Raw genomic sequence first — 22,234 nt, 5'->3', positions numbered from 1 at the left:
ACTGATGAAACATCCAGTCCTAAGGAATGATGACATTTTACATGGTGGTAACGATGGGGAGAATACACTGCAATGCAAATGATAATGTAAAATACGTTGTAGTATCATCTGAAATAACACCTCTTAAACTCTGGTCTCTATTAATTATTATCAGATTATAAGGGTAAATAAAATGATGACTGCAGGGTTTAATTCATTAAAAATTAATTAAGGAATGAATTGTTGATCTTCTCAGTAGAGGTATCACATGATCATTGGGGTTCTATCAAACTTGTACAGTCACATTGTGGACAGCTCTGTTTAAGGGCCTGACATATTACAAGAGGCAAGCTGTTGTCCCAGTGTTCCAAGGGGGCTGGATCCCTCACCCTCAGAAAATGAACCAATCCTGCCATTTTGTGTTTTTCTCTATTACTTTTTGTTGTTCAAAACGTCACCAGTTTCATAACATGAAGTTCTAATGTATGAAATTCCTAACACATTGCATCAGAATATAGCTGGTTATCATTGCAGTATTTGCGACAAAATCTGTTCAATTTTTTACCCTTCAGATAGATATACTTGGGTTGTTGCCATGGAGATATCTTCCCACACTTTATGTAACCACTCTAACATCCAGGATTTTCTGGCAAACACAATTCTAAGAGGAGTTAATATGTAGTTATCATATAGCCCAGTGATCTCCATTAGTGTAGTGTAGTGTAGATGGCACACTCCCTTTTGCCTTCTTCCTCATCCAAGTTCTTCAGGGAGCCTCTATTTGGAAACAGGGGTCTCTGTCATAGAATGACACCTGGCTTGGAATTTCCCATCATTTTATGACCTCGGATTCCACTTCAGCCATTTTGTGGTGGTATAAGGAGAAAGCAAATTTGCTACCTCCTGGCAGCCTGCTCCTCATGGCTGCTTCTTCCCTGAGAATGGGGAGGGGGATCAGAATTGTGCTCCTATAAAAATGGCAGTGCCCAGTGTTGGCAGTGGCATTAGTGGGCCCCCAGGCAGCCTGGAGCTCTGGCAACTTCCCCACCTTACTGACTGCTGAAGCTGGCCCTGATTTCCCTATTCACCACCCTCGGAAGGCAGGCAGAGAAATGTTCTAAGTATCTGGAGGTCCAGCATAATTTGGGGGTACTTTCTGTCCATTTGCAATATCCAGCTCAGGACACTGGTAACTATTTACTGACTATGAATAAGCAGAGTTGCACCTTTTTAGGTCTATTGGACCTGAACAGGTGTAACTGTGCTTAGGATTGCACTGTTATTGTCTCACCGGAATTGAATCCACTGGCTAGCAGCCCCAAGAGAGAAAGAGATCTGGTGTTTAGTCAAGCCTACTGACCTTTGTTAGAAGACAAGCCATGCCTACATACTGGAAGCCTTGAATTGCTATCCTTGTGCCTCTATAACCAAGGAGATTTCAATGCATGGGGAGATAGCTCCCTACATGTGCCAAGAACAATTCATTAAAAAAAGCCCCACTAACTCCCCTTCTCATACTTCAGTTAACAGTCGTTATTATGTTACAGAGAAATGCCCCAGCTTCTCATCAGATGTATGAGGAGGAAGTCATTTGGGTCAGCTGCTGTGACCGGGTTCAGCAAACAGCAAGCTGAAAACAAGGGGGAAATTCTAGGATGTCTCAAGCCACAAATTATATATTGCACCAAATTTACAAAACCTGACAATGTAACACCAGAGGCACTTTGGCCACATAATTTGGCAAAAGATCTGATGCCATTAAAATGTGCGGATGTTTGAACAAATCAAGACCAACAAACCTCTGATCCCACTAATCAGAGATTAACTAACTAAAGTAAAGGCAGCTCTCAGTAAAGCAACAGCAAAATCATCAGGGATTCCTCTGTAAATTCTTCTTTTTTGCTAATACCTTCTAGTTGCAACTCATGGACCTATTAATTTGAAATACTTGGGTTCCAGCTGAGAAATGATCCTCACCTATCAAGATTTAGAGCACATTGCAAAAACGTGTTAATGGAAATGTGTTGTTTTAGTGAGACCTGGAGTTTTTTAAAAGGAAACATTTATTCATATAAACAACCCTATTGTTTTTATTTGTTCTATTGCATTAATTTTTATTTATTTTACATATTTTATCCCACCTCTACAAAACTGTTAATATCTGTGTATTCCATGGAAGCTCTTCTAGCTAAGCATGCTTTGTTTCTCCTCTCAGCTTCTGTAGCTTCTGCTTGTAGGTGTGTTGAATTCTGCACCTACCCGATTGTAGAAAGCCCTGTGCATGGTCTCATAGACTTTCAGGAGTAATAAGTATGCAAACCAAGAGAGGTTTTGCTTCAGTAAATGTCTAGAACTGCAAATGTCTAGAACTGTTCCTGTTCTCAGTCTTTTATTTTCCAGGCTGGAACTCTGTAAAGTATGAGCACCGGATTTCATCCTGCAGAAAGATGCATGCATCACATTCTTTGGTTCCAAGGCAAGCATTCAGAGGGAGCTGTGTGAAGAGCACCCCCTAGTGGTCCAGAAAGAGAAAAGGTTTCTATTAGCACACAATAAATCTCATAGGGCTTTCCCACACACTGGACTATTCCTGATTTTCCTGATCCACAATTGCTGGACTTGGTTTGGGTACAGTTCATTTGCACATCTGCCCTTCTCCTGCTTTTTTACAGTTGTAGTGTCAGTTATTTTGTTCTGCACGTGCCTTAAATAATCATAATTTTCAAGTGAGGGTACTATCATCATTGGTGGCATCATTAGTGACATCACAGCACCCCTCTTATTTTTTGTGCATGCTTAAATCTTTAGATTGATATAAGGACTGAATTTTTGAAAAAAATAACAAAAATGAATGCATGGAAAAGTCTTTGCATGGGGAAGCCTAAAAGAGGAGCAGCTCTGCCATCAATACTGAAATCACCACAGTCCAAACCGGAAAGCCCTGCCCAGACTGACTCAGAGCCAGGAGGTGGACACCGGCACTAGGGTTGCCATCCTCCAGGTAGTGGCTGGAGATCCCCCAGAATTACAACTGGTCTCCAGGCCACAGAGATCAGTTCAACTGGAGAAAATGGCTACTTTGGGGGGTGGACTCTATGGAATTATGCCATGCCAAGGTCCTCCCCCTCCCCAAACCCCTCTTTCTCCAGGTTTCTCTCCCTAGAACTCCAGGAATTTCTCAAGTTGGAGCTGGCAACCTAACTGGCACTAGAGGGACAAATCATCCTCTGTTGGGAGTTGGGACAGTGCCCAGAGCAGCAGCAGCTATGTGATTTTCAAACTGCACTGCTTTTTCTGATGCCAGAAGTGGCCACCCCCCTCCCCCGGGCCTTCAGGGTTTTTTGCAGGTTTTTTTTTTTAAATCATCATTTTCATATCACTATACTGACCTACCATTGTTATAAAAGATGCAGCAGGTTCTCTGAATTCTCAGCTTTCATTTTTTAAAAGTCTCTAATCCCTTCCCATGTGGATATATAAGGGAAAAGGCATGTGTCTGCAATAAACCGGGTTAGGCATACTTTTTCCCATATGATACTCTGAGCATTGAGATAGATCCAGAGGAGTTAGCTGTGTTAGTCTGCAGTAGCAAAATCAAAAAGAGTCCAGTAGCACCTTTAAGACTAACCAACTTTACTGTAGCGTAAGCTTTCAAGAATCACAGTTCTCTTCATCAGATGCATGGAGGGTAAGAAGAAACTAGTCAGATATATAGGTGGAGGGGGGAGTAGATGCAGTCAGTACCTTCTGACTGAACCTATTATCAGAAGCTACTGATTGTATCTTCTCCCCCCTCCCCTCTCCACCTATATATCTGACCAGTTTCTTCTTACCCTCCATGCATCTGACGAAGAGAACTGTGATTCTCGAAAGCTTATGCTGCAGTAAAGTTGGTTAGTCTTAAAGGTGCTACTGGACTCTTTTTGATTCTGAACATTGAGAGATACTTTCAGATTTATCTAGAACTGATGGAGAGTTTTGTAGGAACAAGTACATGTTGGTGTTGCCTCTGATGAAACGGACTGTTTTCAGGGAAAAGCTGAAGAATAACTGCTTGGCTATAACCTGCATATTGCCTGAAACCCAAACCGTTTCCAGATGGCTTACCTACCTCCGGAACGTTGCGCCATCTTGCGGGGAAAACGCAATAGTCCTTGCCTGTCAACACTACAACCTACTCAGGCCTAGATGTGGGTTAAAATATATTGTAACCTCCATTCCTGGCTGTAGTATGCATCTTCAGTGGTGGACACTAAATAGTGCAATCCTGCACAGAGTTATACCCTTCTATGCCCATTGGCTTCAATTGATTTAGAAGGGTGTAATTGTTTAGGATTGTACTGTGAGACGACTTTGAATTTGCCTGACTTTGTCATCATTAATTGCACATTTTAGTTGGATATTTATCTGGATTGCCTTTTTCCCCTTGTTGATTTATTTACTTTGTACCCCACCTTTCTCCCCAATGGGGTCCCAAAGTGGCTGACGTCATTCTCCACTCCTCTATTTTTTTCTCACAACAATCCCTGTGAGGTAGGTTAGGCTGAGAGTTTTTGTGACTGGCTCAAGGTCACTCAATGAGCTTCCATGGCAGAATGGGGTGTCAAACCTGGGTTGGCCAGATCCTAGTCCGTCACTCTATCATCTTCAAGGCCTCCTGGAGGACGGGGGATGTGCCACAGGACTGGAGAAGAGCTAATGTTATCCCAATCTTTAAGAAAGGGAAGAAGGATGACCCGGGAAACTACAGGCTGGTCAGTCTGACTTCTATTGCTGGGAAGATATTAGAACAGATTTTAAAGGGATCAATCTGTAAGCATCTGAAGGACCGCTCAGTGATCCGTGGAAGTCAGCATGGTTTTGTTCCTAACAGATCTTGCCAGACCAACCTGGTTTCCTTCTTTGATCGAGTGACCAGCTTACTGGATCGGGGGAACTCTGTTGACGTGATTTATCTGGATTTCAGTAAAGCTTTTGATAAGGTCCCCCATGACATTCTGATGGGCAAACTGGAAGACTGTGGACTGGACTAAAGGACAGTTTGGTGGATAGGGAACTGGTTAGAGGACCGCACCCAAAGAGTGGTGGTCAACGGCATTTCATCAGATTGGAGGGAGGTGTCCAGTGGGGTGCCACAGGGCTCGGTTTTCGGCCCAGTACTTTTCAATATTTTTATCAATGATCTGGATGAAGGAGTGGAAGGGCTGCTCATTAAATTTGCTGATACCAAATTGGGAGGAGTAGCAAACACCCAAGAAGATAGAATTAAAATTCAACAAGACCTGAATACTCTGGAGAGTAGTAGTATTCTTTATTACAGCACTTAGCCAGTACATTTACCATAAAAATTTCAGTGCACATTTTACAACCATTTAAAACATGAAGCATATGAGTATATACAATTTGAAGACATAATTTCCTAATATTTATCCTCTGGAGAAGTGGGCAGCTGTGAATAGGATGCAATTCAACAAAGACAAGTGCACGGTATTACATCTGGGCCACAAAAATGGGAAACACAAATACTGGATGGGGGATACACTTCTGGGCAGTAGTATATGTGAAAGGGATCTTGGGGTAAGAGCGGACTGTAAACTAAATATGAGCAGTCAGTGTGATGCGGTGGCAAAAAAGGCTAATTCAATCTTGGGTTGTATCAAAGGGGCCATAGCGTCGAAATCGCAGGAGGCCATAGCCCCTCTCTATACTGCCTTGGTCAGGCCACACCTGGAGTATTGTGTGCAGTTCTGGAGGCCTCACTTCAAAAAGGATGTGGCCAAAATCGAGAGAATGCAGAGGAGAGCGACAAGGTTGATCAGGAGTTTGAAGACTGAGCCCTACGATGAAAGGCTGAGGGTCTTGGGAATGTTTAATTTGGAGAAGAGGAGGTTGAGGGGGGACATGATTGCTCTCTTTAAATATTTGAAAGGCTGTCATTTGAAGGAGAAGGAGCTGTTCCAGTTGGCAGCAGAGGGTAGGACGCGAAACAATGGGCTTAAATTACATGAACAAAGGTACCGGCTGGATATTAGGAAAAACTTTGTCATGGTCAGAGTAGTTTAAAAGTGGAATCAGCTGCCTAGGGAGGTGGTGAGCTCCCCATCACTGGCAGTTTTCAAGAAGAGGCTGGATGAATACTTGTCAGAGATGCTTTAGGCTGATCCTGCACTGGGCAGGGGGTTAGACTAGATGGTCTGTATGCCCCTTCCAATTCTATGATTCTATGATTCTAACCACTATGCCATACTGATTCAAAGACCTATTAAAAATACAGGAGGGCTTGTTTATGTTTTATTTATTTAACCTTTAATTCATATAACGTTAGTTGTTTGTTTTATGCTTGAGCTAATTATATTGTTGTAACATTATTCTAATCTACGTGAGAGATGTGTAAACTTGCTTATTTGAAGGTTGTGAGTAAACAGCCAGCATTTGGGACTGGGGATTTGAACCTCAATCTAACCCCATACTGAACTTGACCCACTTGGATGCTACTCATCAGGCAGCATCGGATGACAAAATGGTGGTTTTGATGGCACCAGAGCTCCTGTTAAGACAGAGGTTAACATTATACATACTTGAACTTGGAGGAGGGAAAAATGTCCAGTGCTGGAGGCAGTACCAGCCCACAGTGGAACTGAGAGGTTAACACTAATGGGGATACAGAGAACCATTTTAGCCATAAGAAAAATCTCATTATTGCTAGGTGCTGCAGGATGCAGACAACAAAGCTGTCTGGGTCACAAAGCATCACACTGAGCTTCCCTTGAAAAGTTTGGAAACTTCAGTTGGTACAGAATGCTGCTTACAGGACGTTGACAGGAGTGGATTTTATGGACCATATCACTCCAGCTGGCTCCCAATTTGTTTCTGGGCACACTTCATGGTGTTGACCTTTAAAGCCCTATATGGTTTGGGACCAACATCCTCTAAGGACTGCCTACTCTCATACAACCTACCTTACCACTACAGTTATCATCTAAACACTGCGTCAGGTGCCTTCTGAATTTAAGCAGGTGCAACCCTAGATGGGACCTTTTTGGTTGCTGCACCAAACTCTGAAACTCCCTCCCAGAGATTTTCATCTGTCCTCTTCCATCACTGTCTTCTGCCACGGGTGAAGACTTGTTTCATTATGGAGTTTACTCAATGACCGCTCCTTTCTGCACTATATTTAAACGTGGTTTTTAATCATCTATCTTATCCTGAAGTGATCCCGATGCATATGGATGCTTAAATCCAAGAACTGGAATCACTTCAGAACAATCTAGGTGGTTCTGGAAATTTGGGACACTCCCCAACTTTCAGAAATATCTCAAACCTAACAAGAAGTACATTAGAGGGTTTAAACCTCCACCAAAAGCAAAAAGCAAAAATAAAAGTGTTTTCTCCACAAGCACAGAAAATGCTCTCACCTTCTTCATCAGGTTGAGCCCAGCCAGTGCCATACTGGGACAAGGTAAGGATCATGCACTGGGGGAAAAGGGTTTGGAGAGGAAGGGTTTTGGAGAGGAAGAGGAGAGTACTGTGAGGGAAGAAGGAAGGCTATTTAGGAGGAAGAGTGGCAGGGGAAGGGTCTTTGGGATAGAGGTTGGGCAGGATGTTGGGAGGAATGGGAAGGGTATTTGGGAGGGGGGGAAAAACAGGAAGGGTGTTGGGCAGCAAGGAAGGCCAAGGGAAATGTCTTTGTCAGGGAGGGGGTTAAAGGGGAAGGTTCTTTGGGAGGGAGAGGCTAAAGGGAAATGTCTTTGGGAGAGGGGTGCCAAAGGGAAAGGTGTTTGGAAGGGAGTGGGTGCAAAGGGGAAGAGTGTTTGAGAGGGAAGAGGGCAAAGAGCAAGGGTGTTTGCGAAGAGGTGCAAAGGAAAAAGGTGTTTAGAAGGAAAAAGGGGAAGGGTCTTTGTGAGAGGTTACCAGAAGCCCATTGCAGCTCCCTGGAATCCCTCCCTCTGTGCAATTTTTATGGGGGTCCTAGCTTTTACATGTTTTATTTTTGTTTTTAATTGATTTTATTATGCGTTTCATAGTGTTTTAATTGTTAGCAGCCTTGATGGTCGATTGGGCAGAAAGGCAGGATATGAATTATGTAAATAAATTATAACAATAAATATTTTATCAATATCTGCAAATTAGTTAGCTGACCTTATACAACTGATCAAGTTATTGGGATAATGGTCTGTTATAGAACAGCTTGGTCCTCTTGTGTCATTCTTCTAAGTGATTCAGTTAATTTTACAGCTCAGGTGCACATTTGGGGCAGAATGTGGTGTAAAAGTGAAACGTCCTCTTCTTGCACTCTAGGTCAGAACACATGACTGTCTTTGCATCTTGGTGATGTTGGGCCGGTCACTCTCTGTCAGCGTGACCTACTTTTCAGGATCTTTTGCACATACATTGCTTATTCTCATCTCAAGGATCATTCCCCACTTATGTACTGGTAAGGCTGGCTCATCTCTGCTCTCTACTGGGCATTTTCCTGTCCTCTTCCCTGAAACAATAAATGTTATTAAAGTGATTGCAACTTTATTTTAAATCTTAGGGATATTCCATCTTGTGTTGGATATTTTTGGGGTTATTGTACAATAACTTCTATTTAAATTCAGTCCATTTCATTTTTTTAAAATAATTTTTTATTTTAATTACTAACATCAAAACTACAAACAGAAAAAGGAAACAAGGGGAGAGGGAAAAAACAACATAAGAACACAGACTACAACTACAAGTATTGAATTCCCTTCATAATACAATTATTTAAAGTTAAACTTTCTAATATGCTATTAGATTGGTAGATCTTATAAGATACGAACTACAGTCAGGATCAGGTCTTCTCCCTCCCCCCCCCCGCGTCTCGGTCTCAATTCTCTTTGAACAGCTACAATAGCTGCGCTCACTCCCTCCTCCCCACTCCTCCCTTCAGATTCTGGATCTTCTTCTTGCTCGAACTCTTGATGATTAAGCACAAAATCCCTCAGCTGTACTTCTGATATTATCTTGTAGGCTTGGTCTTTATATCTAAACCAGATGCCTTCCGGAAATAACCATTTGTATTTTATATCACGCTTTCTCAGAAGAGCTGCAAACCTTTTGTATTTGAATCTTCTTTTCCGAGCTAAAAATGGAACGTCCTTCAATATCTTAACCTTGTTGCCAAGAAAGTCCAAGTCCACGTTAGTTGAATTGTATAAAATGGTGTCCCGAGTCTTCTTAGATGAAAAATCAATAATAATCTCGTGAGGCAGCTGACGCTTCATTGCATATTTTGAAGATGTCCGACGGACTTCCAGAATATCACTTTTTAACTCTTCTTTAGTTGCCTTTGCGAATGACGCCAAAAGTTCCGACACCAAATCCTTTAAATTTTCACTTTCCTCCTCCTTCACATTCTGTAAACGCAATACCGTCTGAGCACGATCCACTTGTAGTCCTATCAATTGATTCTCCAAAAGCTTTACTTCTTTGGTTGTTGTGCGTTTTCCGGGCTGTATTGCTGTGGTCTTGGCATTGTAGTTCCTGACGTTTCGCCAGCAGCTGTGGCTGGCATCTTCAGAGGTGTAGCACCAAAAGACAGAGATCTCTCAGAGAACTACAGGAACTACAATGCCAAGACCACGGCAATACAGCCCGGAAAACCCACAACAACCATCGTTCTCCGGCCGTGAAAGCCTTCGACAATACATCTTTACTTCTTTGTTTGTAGCTCTCATGAGTGTTGCATTTTCACGAGCAGATTTCTCTGCCTCGAGCGCTACATCTTTAATGGTTTTCACTTCATTTTCAACTAAGCCAACCCTTTGTCCGATTTCATTTAGCTTATCAACAAAGGGCTTCATAGCTTCAACGACCGACAGTTTAACCACCTCTTCAAGAGTCTCTCCCTTCCCCTGCAACGCAGCCGAAACCGATTTGCCCACAGCAGGGCTCTGCTTTTTCGTCGCCATCTTAGGGGGGGGGAGTCTGCCAACTAAGTTCCAAAACTCAATGAAGGGGAAGATATCCGAACCTTCTTAAGCTTCAACTCCCACCAATCCTTCGCATACACTTAGAGTAACATTAGGGATCCGCTTACTTACAGGCTTTTCACCTTAAATCTGCTTTTTGCCGTTCTCCATGGCCCGGCAGCACGTGATGTGCTGCGCAAGTCTGCCGGCCTCCATAGCAGCAGACGGGCTATTTACCCCCTGGATCGACTTCAGGGGGCTCTTCCCGCAGCGCTCCGGACCCTGACCCCCTACCTGGGAGTCCTGGGGGTTAACCCTCGCAGGTCAACCACCCGGTCAGGCTGCTCGGCTGCTTCCTCCCGGACCAGTGGAGAGGAGCGTCCGACATGGCCGGGAAAACGAAACCGAATCCAAATTCAGTCCATTTCAGACTGTCTAGAACATGTCCATTTTGATAATGGGTTATGGGGTGAGGATGGGAATAAAAAGACACTCGTAGGCACAGTTTACAAGAGGTAAATACTGACTAATAGAGTCAGTGATTTTTCAACAACTGTAACAAAGCCAGTGTCACTGCTAGTCCTAGGTAGGGTTGCCTTCTTTTCGGAACAGTTTCAAAGAAATAAATGGAAAACATCCGTGACTTCCTCCAAATCAGTTAACAGAAATATTGACAGTCCTGTTACCAAGTTCAAAAGCCTCTTTATGTTGTCTGTGAATTATAGCATCATAAACATATAGGCTAAATAAGAAATTGAAGCCCAGAAACTAATTTATAACAAACATCTTACTTAAGTAAAGATAGGGTTGCCAGCTCTGGTCTGGGAAATTCCTGGAGATTTGGGGGTTGGTTCCTGTGGAAGGAAACATTTAGGAAAGGATTTCACCTAGAATATATGGTATATATCATACAATTTGCCCTCTAAACTTGCCATTTTATCCAAGGGAACTAATCTCTGTAACCGTTAGATCAATTTTAATTCTGAGAGAATTCCATGACCCACCTGGAAGTTGACAACCACAATTTATCCCTTACAATACATTTTTATGTTGCCATAATATCTATGGTAGGTCTCCCGCCACATCACTTAAACATAATGGTAAAAGCAATTTACCATTGAACAAGAGCAAGTTTGGAACCTAGGATCAGTCTTCCTACAGAAAATGGCAGCTTTGGAAGGTGGTATCTAGGATATATCACAAAGTATAGGAGAAACATTAGTCCTAGAGTGACATAACATCTGAACTAAACTCCCTCCACTCCACAAAGTCCGCCTTCCCATTGTCTGTCCTCAGATCTCTAGGATTTTTCCAAATGGGAATTAGTAGCTCTACTGCAGCATTATCATGGAAGAAGGGGAGTCACCAGTTTAAAAACAAAACCTTTCAATTTTACTATATTTTTAATTTTACTATATTTTTTTCTTTTGATGGAAAGTATCCTAGGGACAGACTTTACTATGTACTGTCTGTCGCTGTGTGATTTTACTGGGTCGTTTTAATGTTAATATGTTAGTCTTAGAACTGCTTACACTGTTTCAGCATTTCTTCAACTCTGTATTGGCCTTCTGCTGGCTTAAATCTTTGCAGTGGCATTTGTGTACCCTATTACATTGTTTATTGAAATGTCTGAAACTTACTGTACTGATTCACACTGCGTAATCCGCCTTTCTGAGGGAGAAAGGCAGACTATAAATAACATACATAAAAATAAATTTAAAAATTCAAAGTCTTTACTAAAGCAAAAACAACAACAACAACCGAGGACGGGACGAATCATGGCTCCAGCCGTGCCAATACCCCCACCGGCTTTACCCCTTGTTGATGTGTCAACCATATTTTACCTCACGTCTGTATCTGCCGTGGAAAAATCATCCTTGGCTCTGAACTGAGAGGAACCGAATAGCTCAGCTGCATTACGGGTTTCCTCTCGGATTACTCTTGCCAAGGGTTACGGGGGAGTTTCTCGTAAAGGAGCAGATACGCTGAGGTAAAACGGCCGTTTCACCTCTACTCTAAAATTCAATCGATGAGGCGCTACAAACTTTCCCGCTCATTTTTTTCCTCCTCACGAGCCCTACCCAGCATTCCACGCTCCCAAGAACGCGCGGGGTGTCATTCGCTCGTCTTTTACGCCGCCAGAGGGCCGGAGGACTGGCAGAGAATCAGCAGGCTCTTACAGGGCGTCACGTGCCAAGGCGAGAGGAGGCGTGGCGGATCCCGTTACGCGCTGGATGCCACGCCCCCTCGCCTCAGCCCCGGCGGCTGGGCAGAGCAGCAGAGCTGAGTGAGGCGAGCTGGAGGGACGATCAGCCGGGCGCAGCGGCGCCTATGGGGAAGGCGGCCGCGTCGTCGTGCAGCGGCAGCACCCGCGGGCTGGTCTCCTTGCTCAGCGCCGTCCCCTGCCTGGCCTGCAAGCAGCCGCCGCCCTCCTCCCGCGCCGCCATGAGCCTGAGCGCGACCAGCTCCGAGGGCCCCCCGCTCGCCGCCGGGCCCGGCTCCGACACCTACAAGGGCTGGCTCTTCAAGTGGACCAACTACCTGAAGGGTTACCAGCGTCGCTGGTTCGTGCTCAGCAACGGTCTGCTGAGCTACTATAGGTACCGTGGTAACGGCGCCCGGGTGGATGGGCGGGAGGGAGGGATGAGCTGGGAGCAGCCCAGGAGAGGCTTTCCTTTTGGAGGAGACGTGTGCGAATCTGTCCTTGCTCGCCTGCCCCAGTGAGCCGAGTGGCAGCGGAGGCAAGGCTTGTGGAGATTTGGCAGTGCGCTCCTATTATGTGCATTGTAGTAACTAAAAGAGGCGGTGGTCTGGGGTGCGGAATGCCTTTTGCCTGTTAGGCTCTAGTGTATATGCTTGTTGATCACTCTTTTAGGAGTTGTGGGAGTTTGCAGTTGCTGCGGGTAATGCATCCCTCTTTCTCTGCACACTGTAGAGGAGCTGTTCATGGAAATACGTTTTGCTTTGGTATTCTTATGGTAGGATAAATAGGCGCTAAGCCCAGTTGAGAAAAACAACATGCTTGATTGTCATGCCCCTTGTCACAAGCACAGGGGCCTTGTGAACACCGAAAGGCTGGCTGCCTCATGCTTGAGAAACTCACTTTAGCCACAGTCTTGTTCATTAAACGCTGCAAGTTTGCCGGTATGTCTCTGCTCTTCTGACAGTTGGCAGGTAGAGGAATCTCTACTTCATGTCTTTGCTTGTTGGGTGATTTTGGGCCAGTCATACACTCTCACCTTAACCTGCCTCACAAGGTTGTTGTGAGAATGAAATTGAATGATGTAAGCTGTGTTTGGATCTCCTTGGGGAGAAAGGCAAGGTACCAATAAAGTAAATAAAAAATAAATTAAAATGTCATACAGCAGTTTGGCTGCTGCTGCACATTGACTGGTGGTCTATCTGCACAGCTAATGGGGCCCAGTAAACACCCATGAGATTGATGGGTAGTGGCAGAGTCACCAATGGAACTGTGGGTGAATGCATCAGTGTTGCTACATTAGTGCATTGTCCACAACAGTTGTAATCTGGATACTTCTGTCTGACAGTAGGATTGCAACTGTGACACCTTAGAATCAGCTCCTGGGTTGGTGACCAGTTGCGGAAGAGAGCTGGCATACTGGACTCTTGCTCTTAACTTATTAAGTTTATTGCTGTTATCCTGCCCGGGGGTCTTGGGTCATCAGAAGGAAGATAGTTAATTTCAGAATAAATGTACATTAAAACACTAGAAACAGTAAAAAAAAATTCATAGAGGCACCAGGCTAAACATAAGAGGCCCCTGAATGACCAAGGAAATCTTTAAAGGCCTCTGTAAAGAAGGCTGTCATAACCTGGTGCTGAAAAGATGGCTAATTAGGTACCAGGCTGACTGCAGCAGGGAAATTGTTCAAAAGATGGGGGGGGGGCACCACCAAAAAGGCTGTCCCTCTAATTGCTACCCTCTGAGCCTCTCAAGGAGATGGCACCCAGAGGAAGGCTCCAGAGGCTGAGCACAGTGTCTAGGTAGAATGGGACCAGGAGAGGTGCTCAGACAGGTATTGTGGTCCCAAGCTGTACAGGACTTTGTAGATTAAAACCGCCACTTTGAATTGGGACCATAAACATACAGGCAGCCAAGGCAGATGGGCCAGAGTTGATTGTATGTATTTGAACCTCTGGATCCCAGTTATTAATCTGGCTTCTGGGTTCTGCAGTTTCCAAACTGTCTTCAAGGGCAGCCCCATGTAGAGTGCGTTTCAGTAATCCAATCTGGAGATTGAGCAGAGATTACTAAAACCAGGCTGTCTGTGTCCAGATAGGGGTGCAATTGGGCCACCAGCCGAAGCTGATAGAATGTGATGAATGTGTCATGTTGAATGTGAGTGGAAATGGCAAGCATTTCCCTTTAAGAAAATAAATTAGGTTGCTTGTTACTTCACAAAGATTCATACTGAAATAAAATCTATTTGAGGTGAAAGCAGGTTGTAATGGGTCCTTGGAGGGAAAGTAATGATCTGAGGAATCTCATCTCTGCTGTTGTTCACTTCCTTGATCAGCGAGGGCTAGTGTGATGTAGTGATTCTGGTGTTGGACTAGGATCTGGGACGACTGCCTGCTCTGCCTTGGAAGCTTACTGGGTGACTAGATTCATTGCAGACTTTCAGCCTACCTGACAGCATGATTGCTGTAAGGATAGAGTGAAAGAGGGAAGAATATGTTGCTTTAGGTCTCCACTCAGGAGAAAAGGATGTACATTTTTAAAAAAGTTTTAGTCTAAAAGAGGAAGAGGGACTGACAAACAATTCTTTTCCTACTCTTTCAGCCACAGGAGTTAAACTGATGGAAGATCTTACATTAAAATAAACAGGACGCTTGTGACACTTTTAAGACGACACATCATTATTCAAGCATGTGTTTGTATAGGAAGGTGTCACAAGGCTCCTGTTTATTTCTGTTGCATGACTGCACTCTTGGAATTACTACATCTTGTCTTTTATACATGGGTGTAGAAACAGCGGAGACCACTGTTTCTGATTCTCTTGCCCTTTTCACAACAAGGCTTATTGACCTTTGTCTTCCTCTCTTGATTCCATTGCAATATTGTCCTCTACAACGTAGCTTGCTCTGACAGCACTGGCAAAGCCCACCTTTTAGTCTTCTTCCCATCTACCACTTGAATATATGTACCCCTCAGTCATGAGTCCCCCCAGGCTTGAGCTCAGCAGACATCAGCATTCTCTTTCATCTGCTGCTGTGTCATTGTTTTTTTAAAAAAGCAACATTGAGCACAGTTCAGATGTAGGACGGAAAGTTTTCCAGTGCTTTATATTTCTGTTGGAGATCGATCAAGATGGGTAGTCTGTCTGTCTAGCAGAGAAAAAGAGCAAGAGTCCAGTAGCACCTATAAGACTAACAAAATTAGTGGTAGGGTATGACCTTTCGTGAGCCACATCTCACTTCTTCAGAACTGTTGGAGATCTTTAACTTCTAAAGATGTATTGTTCTCCTAAAATTAATGACAATTAGTTGATGCCACTGCTAATACAATATGCTACAATCATTGCACTTTTGAAGTTTTTGTGTTAATCCGGTAATTATCTCTAGGAATTTGTGAGAGAGTGGATGTTTTGTTGCTTTGTAAATGGAGCAGGTGTGGAAGAACCACAAATGTACATAATAATCTAAATAGTTAAGTTATGAATTCACCTGATGTGCTGTGCTAGTTAGATCGGCACTAAAATTCTTAAGTAAAAGCAAAGTAAAAACTGTGATTAATGTTTCACTTTCAGAAAACACACAGATCAGTGGCTCATCCACTCCCCCCTCCTCCTTTGAGCTTGGGGACCTTGGGATGTTTGCACAAGACACTTGTGAGTGCAGCTAGGCTTTCAGTTCAATCCAGATAAAAAGAATAAACAAATGATTGCATGGTCAAGCTTGATTGTTTCTCAAAATCTCTTGCTTTTGGAGACCCAAAACAAGTACAATAAGTAAACAAGATGAAGTGTGGTAAGTTGCCCATTGTTTAGCAGACATGAATATTGTTCAGGTACTTCTGAATCATGTTTGTGTCTGTCTGATATGGAACTAAGAAGTGATAATATGAGCAGTGAAAGTGAAAATAAGGTGACCTTTGTAGAAGAGACTTAAATTCTGTTGGAATAGGTAAGTGGGCACTTGTGTCTAAGGCGTATCATGCTTAGTTCTTTGGATGTGGTAAAACTAGTGTCAACAGTTTAGTTTTTTCTTAGATGTAAACAGTGCAAGGGTGCATTATATCATATTGTTAAAATTTACAAACATTATTCCAATAAAAATATCTTCCACAAAAAGGTTTGAATTTATTTGAATATGACATTTAAACTGTGATTGATTACTATTTTTCCTAATCAAAAATTTTAGTGTATTTGTTTTGGGACATAATAATTTTGTTTACTAGATAAGTCAAAAATAAAACTTGCTAAATCACATCATGCTTTCATTAGAGCATTTTAAGATGTTCCAATTAATGTTTTTTCCAGAAAACTCGCATCATAGAGGTAGCTGCGTCATGACTTACCTTGATTTACAGTCAAATTGGGAACTTATATGAATGTGGCTGCAGGAGAGTTTCTGCCTCAGGATGCAGTTGAAAAGCGCTATTTTAAGTCTTCTTCTCTTAAACTCACTTCTGCCTTCTTGACCTGCAGGCGGGACTAAAAAAAATTGGCAAAGCATCCTGTACTCATGTGTTGAATCATATTTTCCTATTTGTTCCTTGATATGTGTTCTACTTAAAACAAAAAATTCTGTTAGGAGAGACAAGAAATCCTAATGAAGTGGACTTGCAAAGCTTTCTTCGTGACAAACAACCATGAAGTAGAGTTGAGCAGTACGTTTTTAGAAGAACTACAAAGTGAAAGAGAGGGAAGGAAAAAAGGCATCATCCATTGCTCTTGATCTGAGATACATATTTTAGTTTTTTGTTATTAAAAGTAGCCTTGGGTGCTCATTACTTTGGTATAGAAGTTGGGTAAAATATAATAAGAGTGAAGGGGATGGCAGCTAAAGGAATCCATCGTTTGATTACAGTAGGATGTATATTGGTAATCATACTGATTGATGTGCCTGTAGCTTTAGATGAGCATGTACATAGGTGTCTGTATATCTAAGGGAATTCAGGACCCACATTATATCTAAAAATGAAGTTGATTTTTTTGGGGCGGGGGACTTTCAGGACAGTCAGCTCTGGAACTAGAATAGGACTGCTAGCTGGCTTGTTTTGAAGTAATTTGTCTTTCCTGTTACTGAGAGACAGTGGTCAGCTTCCTTGCATGTTTAGAGGAACATGCTAGAAGAGAGCACTGGTCACTTATGGGGAGAGGGCAGCCATGACCAAATTCTGCTACTGGAAGTGAAATGGACTTATATTTGTTGTCGAAGTTAAGCACTTCTAGAGGAGTAGATCATGAGTTATAACTCTGGTACCCAGTAATAAGCAGGATCCTATACCCAGTGTGGTGTAGTGGCTAGAACATTGGACTAGGATCTGAGACTCTCCAGTTCGAATCCCCACTTGGCCATGGAAGCCTGGTTGGTAACCTTGAACCTCATAGGGTTGTTGTTAAGATAAAATGGAAGCGGGGAAGATAATAATGTAATCTACTTTGGGTATATCTAAATAATACTCCAGTTCTGTTTCTGAAGTGAATTTTGGGCATAGGACAAAGTTCAAGAGAATACAATGCAGTAATACAGGTATAGGCAGCCCAGTAACTAGCTTGCAGCTAACGCAGGTGCAAAATATTCAGTCCCTCTAGGAGGATGCATTCACTTGTAGAATGAAAACATTTTGGGATGTAGTGGTTGTTCCAATTTGTTTCCATACTTAACGCCATGGGTGATATACCTGACCATTTTATGTCAGTTTTTACAAATGCCAAGGAAACTTGTGTTAAATTTTGGGTCTAAAACTATGGACCCTTAGTCTTTCAAAAGAGCTTCTGGAAAAAGCCATGGTCTCACTAACCAAAGAATTGGACTGTGTCCATGACATAGAAGAAACAAGTTCCAAGTCTTTCCATGCTAAGGAGAAATTCAAATCACCAATATAAATGTAGCTACAAACTTAGTTTGAGGGTGATGGGTGAAAAATGCAAAGGGCTGGTTTCCTGGTATTTAAGATTATTATATAGCAATATCTAAGTAGCTAAGCCAGAGAAGCCTGTGGGAAGGCTGGGCAGTTTCCAGTCATGCTACTCTAAGACTCACTATACCAGTGTTAAATAGCAATAGCATTTCTTTATTCTTCTCTGTATTCAATCCCTGCAAGTAGCGATACTTCTGGAGTGTCAGTTTAGTCCACGCATGGTATTCTTGATAAAGTAGTATTTTTACAGTCTGTTCTTGTAGACCGTAGACTCTGAGAGAACATACCCCTACCCTTTCAGACAGGCCTAATATATATGTTTATTTCATTTACACTCTACTTTTCTCCCCAGTGAAGCCTCAAAGCAGCTTACACCATTCTCCTTTTCATTTTCACAATAATCCTGAGAAGCAGGTTATTCTGAGAGTGTGTGACTAACCCAAGATCATCCAGGAAATTTCCATGGCAGAAGGATTGATTTTAACCTGGGTCTTCCTACCACACTGGCTGCTGCCTAATATGCAGAATAGGATTTCTGTCTTTAGGAAAGGCAGACAGGCATAAAAATAGATCAAGGAAGGTACCAATAAACTTTGTTGCTTTATTAAAAACCTTACATTACATTTCTGACATAAACATGGTTGAGGGAATGACACAGCTTTCAGGTTAGTTAATAAAATTACATAGGCGTTCTCCCTCAAAGGGGAGGAAGACACTATGATGCACTTGGTACTCTGTTAAGTCTCAGAGTGTCTTCCTCACTCTAAAGAAGGAATCTTCATAGTATATCCAGTGTTCCATTTTCAGAAAATAAATACAGAAAATACTATCACACATTGTTGAAAATGAAGTGTGCAGATCCATCTTTGGGTTAATTGCTCAGTTCACGCTGTGTCTTAGACTTGCATAGTAATGCTTTGCAGTGGTTCAATGGCCCTTGTGTCTAACAATTCTCTGTTGCTATATTACAACTGAACACTTCTCAGCTGTGTTTTTTAACCTTGAAGGGGATCAAAATCATCCTGCTCTTCCCTTCAGTAGGGAACTTGGGATGATCTGGTCTGGGAACTGTTGTGTTAAAGTGAAACAAAGGCTGATGCCATTGCATGACCAGAGCCTAGAAGGGTTTCTGCCTGCTCTGTTGAGGTAATCCTTTAGGTTATATATGATTTATGTACAGAGCTATGCTGTATGCAAGCACAATGTCAGTGGGATTAATAGCATGATTTAGAGCTCTGGCATAAGAATTGGAAGAGCTGTGTACTGACCTCTTGCATAGAACTATTTAATTCATTTTAAAAGTCCTTTGTGCCAGCCACAGTCCTTGAAAGGATCTTTCATCAGCTGTGGCCGATCAACTCAGTCTGTTAAATCAAAGGCTGCTATATTTGCTTTTGCAAAAAAAAAATCAGGAATCTGGTATGATAATACAGCAATTCATTTGCCAAAAGCTGACAAGTAAATTAACACAATAGCTGTTAATATGCACAATATTTGCTTAATACATGTTACACAAAAATATAACAACCCTTATTTATTTAATGTCATTTATAGCATAAGCTTTCGAGAATCACAGTTCTCTTCGTCAGATGCATCTGACGAAGAGAACTGTGGTTCTCGAAAGCTTATGCTACAGTAAAATTGGTTAGTCTTAAAGGTGCTACTGGACTCTTTTCTATTTTACTTCTGTAATATCTGGCAGTTTGTGAAGTGACAGGGTAGATGAGCGCTAGAACATGGAAGGAACTGCACTAGTTTAACCTAGTCAGCCAGCCTGGAAGGTTAGGGTAAGAAATGTCATCCCTTTAAAGGACTTTATTAAAACAGATAGCCCAGGCAAGCCTGATCTTGTTAGATCTTGGAAGCTAAGCAGAGTTGGCCTTCGATAGTAATTGGAAGGGAGACCTCCAAGGAAGACCAGAGTTGCTATGCAGAGGCAGACAATGGCAAATCACCTCTGTTAGCCTCTTATCTTAAAAACACCTGCATGGGTCACCGTAAGTCAGCAAAGACTTGATGGCGCTTTCCACCAGCACCATTCAACCGTTTGGGGAGGAGGAAGACAGGTCAGCTGCAGAGAAGCAGAATCATCCTGGCATGGGTGGGAGGGCAGCATATATTCTGTTCATTATATTTGTACTTTGTATTCTTAGTTTAACACTCTTCTCAAAGCAGATCAGTAAACACTATTTTGTGTATGTATGTGTATTAATAAGTGTCAGTTGCCCCTGCAGAATAGGGGAGAGACTTGCCTAAGCTATTACTCTTAATCAAAACATCCCCACAGAATTGTTGTGATTAAGCATTTTAAATATTAAAGGTACTATAGAAATTATATATAACAAAATAACAGTATTTAGATCAAGCCTTGACAAATTTCCTTTGGGTATAGGAGCCAGATGAAAAATTTAGGAGCAAGGCTGTTTTTTATTTATTTATTTGATCAAATTTATACCCCACCCTCCCCATGAATGGGCTCAGGGCAGCTAACAACAAAAGAAAATATTATACATTAAAATAATAAACAAGTATCTAAAAACAATAGATTCAATAGAATACAAAATACAAGACTGGTGCCATGAACAGTACAGGCTACATTAATTATCTAAAAAGCATGAATACAGCTGTGGTACAAGCCTGGAGCAGCCAACAATGGAATATGTGGGGGGGGGCAGGGAGACAATTCACTGGCTTTCAGCCAAAGGCCCGGCAGAACATCTCTGTCTTACAAGCCCTATGGATCTGGAACTGGCCCCTCGGGGCCTGGATCTCAATCGGGAGCATGTTCTGCCAGGCCAGAGCTGAAAAGGCCTTGGCCCTAGTCAAGGCCAGATGAGTGGGCCAGGAGCCACCAGAAGCTGCTTATCTGCAGAGTGCAAGGCCCTGTGAGGGACATAGTGGGAGAGGCGAGCCCGCAGGTATGCAGGTCCCAGTCCGTGAAGGGCTTTGAACACTAAAACCAACACCTTGAACTGGATCTGGAACTGAACTGGCAGGTGGCACAGCACAGGATTGATGTGTGCCCCAAATGACGTCCCAGTAAGGATGCATGCCGCTGCATTCTGAACCAGTTGTAATTTCTGGGTCAACAAGGGCAGCCTAGCATAAAGTGAGTAGCAGTAATCCAGCCTGGAGGTGACCACTGCATGGATTACTGACACCAGGTCCTGGGGTGGGAGATAGGGCACCAACTGCCTGACCTGTCAGATATGGAAAAAGGCAGATTTGGCAGTGGCGGTGACCTGGGCCTCCATAGAAAGTGTGGCATCTAGGAGCATGGCTGTCCCACAGATCCTCGTGGCAGCAAGGCGGTAGGTCACTGCCATGGCGACTTGGTGCTTGGGATTTGTTGAGCCTTTATTAAGATAGGAGGAAAATAATAAAGGCTAATTATTGTTTGATATTACTTTCTGCCTGCATTTAGATGTCACAAACACATCGGGAGTCTGTGATGAGCAAGAATCTGGCCTGTGTGCTCCCTCCCTCCTCCCCTTTACACCCAGAGCTGTGATTGAAGACTTTCTAAACAAGCTCTCATTCCAGCTTGCTGTTATGTCCAAATGTGGGCATCTTTACAAATCTAAATGATGTGTAATCCTGATTTAGAATCCTGTATACTGAGAAAGAAACAAAAAACAGTGGGAGATGTGTGAGAGTCACTAAGACTAAGCTAAAGGCAGCCATAGGATGTAGCTTGGTGGCAGGGAGTCATAGGATTGAACTCACAATATATTGGTCCTTCCTTCACTCTCTATGATTGGCATTTTGCTAGTGTTAATAGAAATTTTCCGTGAGGATAGGAAACTACTAATACTGTTTCCATTTAAATCAGAAGTTTAGGTTAGCAGGTGTAAGTCTACTCTGATTTCTTTTTTCAATTCCCACAAGTATATTTCCCCACCCCCTCCCCTCCCCCTTTTCAATGTTGACTTCCAACAGCACTTGAACCCCCCGCTATTAATATCACATTATTTCTATATTATAGTTGTTCTTATCTTGTTATTAGTAAAGATCTTAATTATATCTTATCTTACTTAGTATCATTAAAACTCTTCAAAAGACCATAATTGTCCCTTAACATCCCATTTCTTTTCCATATATTTTTTCAGCTTTTTCCAATCTTCCAAAAATGTTTTTGGTTCTTGATCCTTCAAGTTTCTTGTTAGTTTGTCCATTTCAGCCATATACAACAATTTGTTTGTCCATTCTT

The 22,234-nt window shown here is 42.6% G+C and overlaps 1 protein-coding gene across 2 annotated transcripts in view; it reads left to right on the top strand.

The window, feature by feature from the left end:
• Nucleotides 1–12,187: 12,187 nt before the first annotated feature.
• Nucleotides 12,188–22,234, top strand: part of OSBP2 (oxysterol binding protein 2) — a 139,080-nt gene continuing 129,033 nt past the window's right edge. For both annotated transcript variants that reach the window (XM_054996264.1, XM_054996263.1), the window contains exon 1: nt 12,188–12,514. In XM_054996264.1, coding sequence (XP_054852239.1) covers nt 12,246–12,514 — 269 coding nt within the window. In that variant the 5' untranslated portion in view covers nt 12,188–12,245. The remainder of the gene's footprint in view (nt 12,515–22,234) is intronic.

Source organism: Eublepharis macularius, chromosome 13, assembly GCF_028583425.1.
Source record: "Eublepharis macularius isolate TG4126 chromosome 13, MPM_Emac_v1.0, whole genome shotgun sequence".
Classification (NCBI taxonomy): domain Eukaryota; kingdom Metazoa; phylum Chordata; class Lepidosauria; order Squamata; family Eublepharidae; genus Eublepharis; species Eublepharis macularius.
Note: the sequence above shows the minus strand (reverse complement) of the source record. Positions and strands in the feature narration are given on the sequence as shown.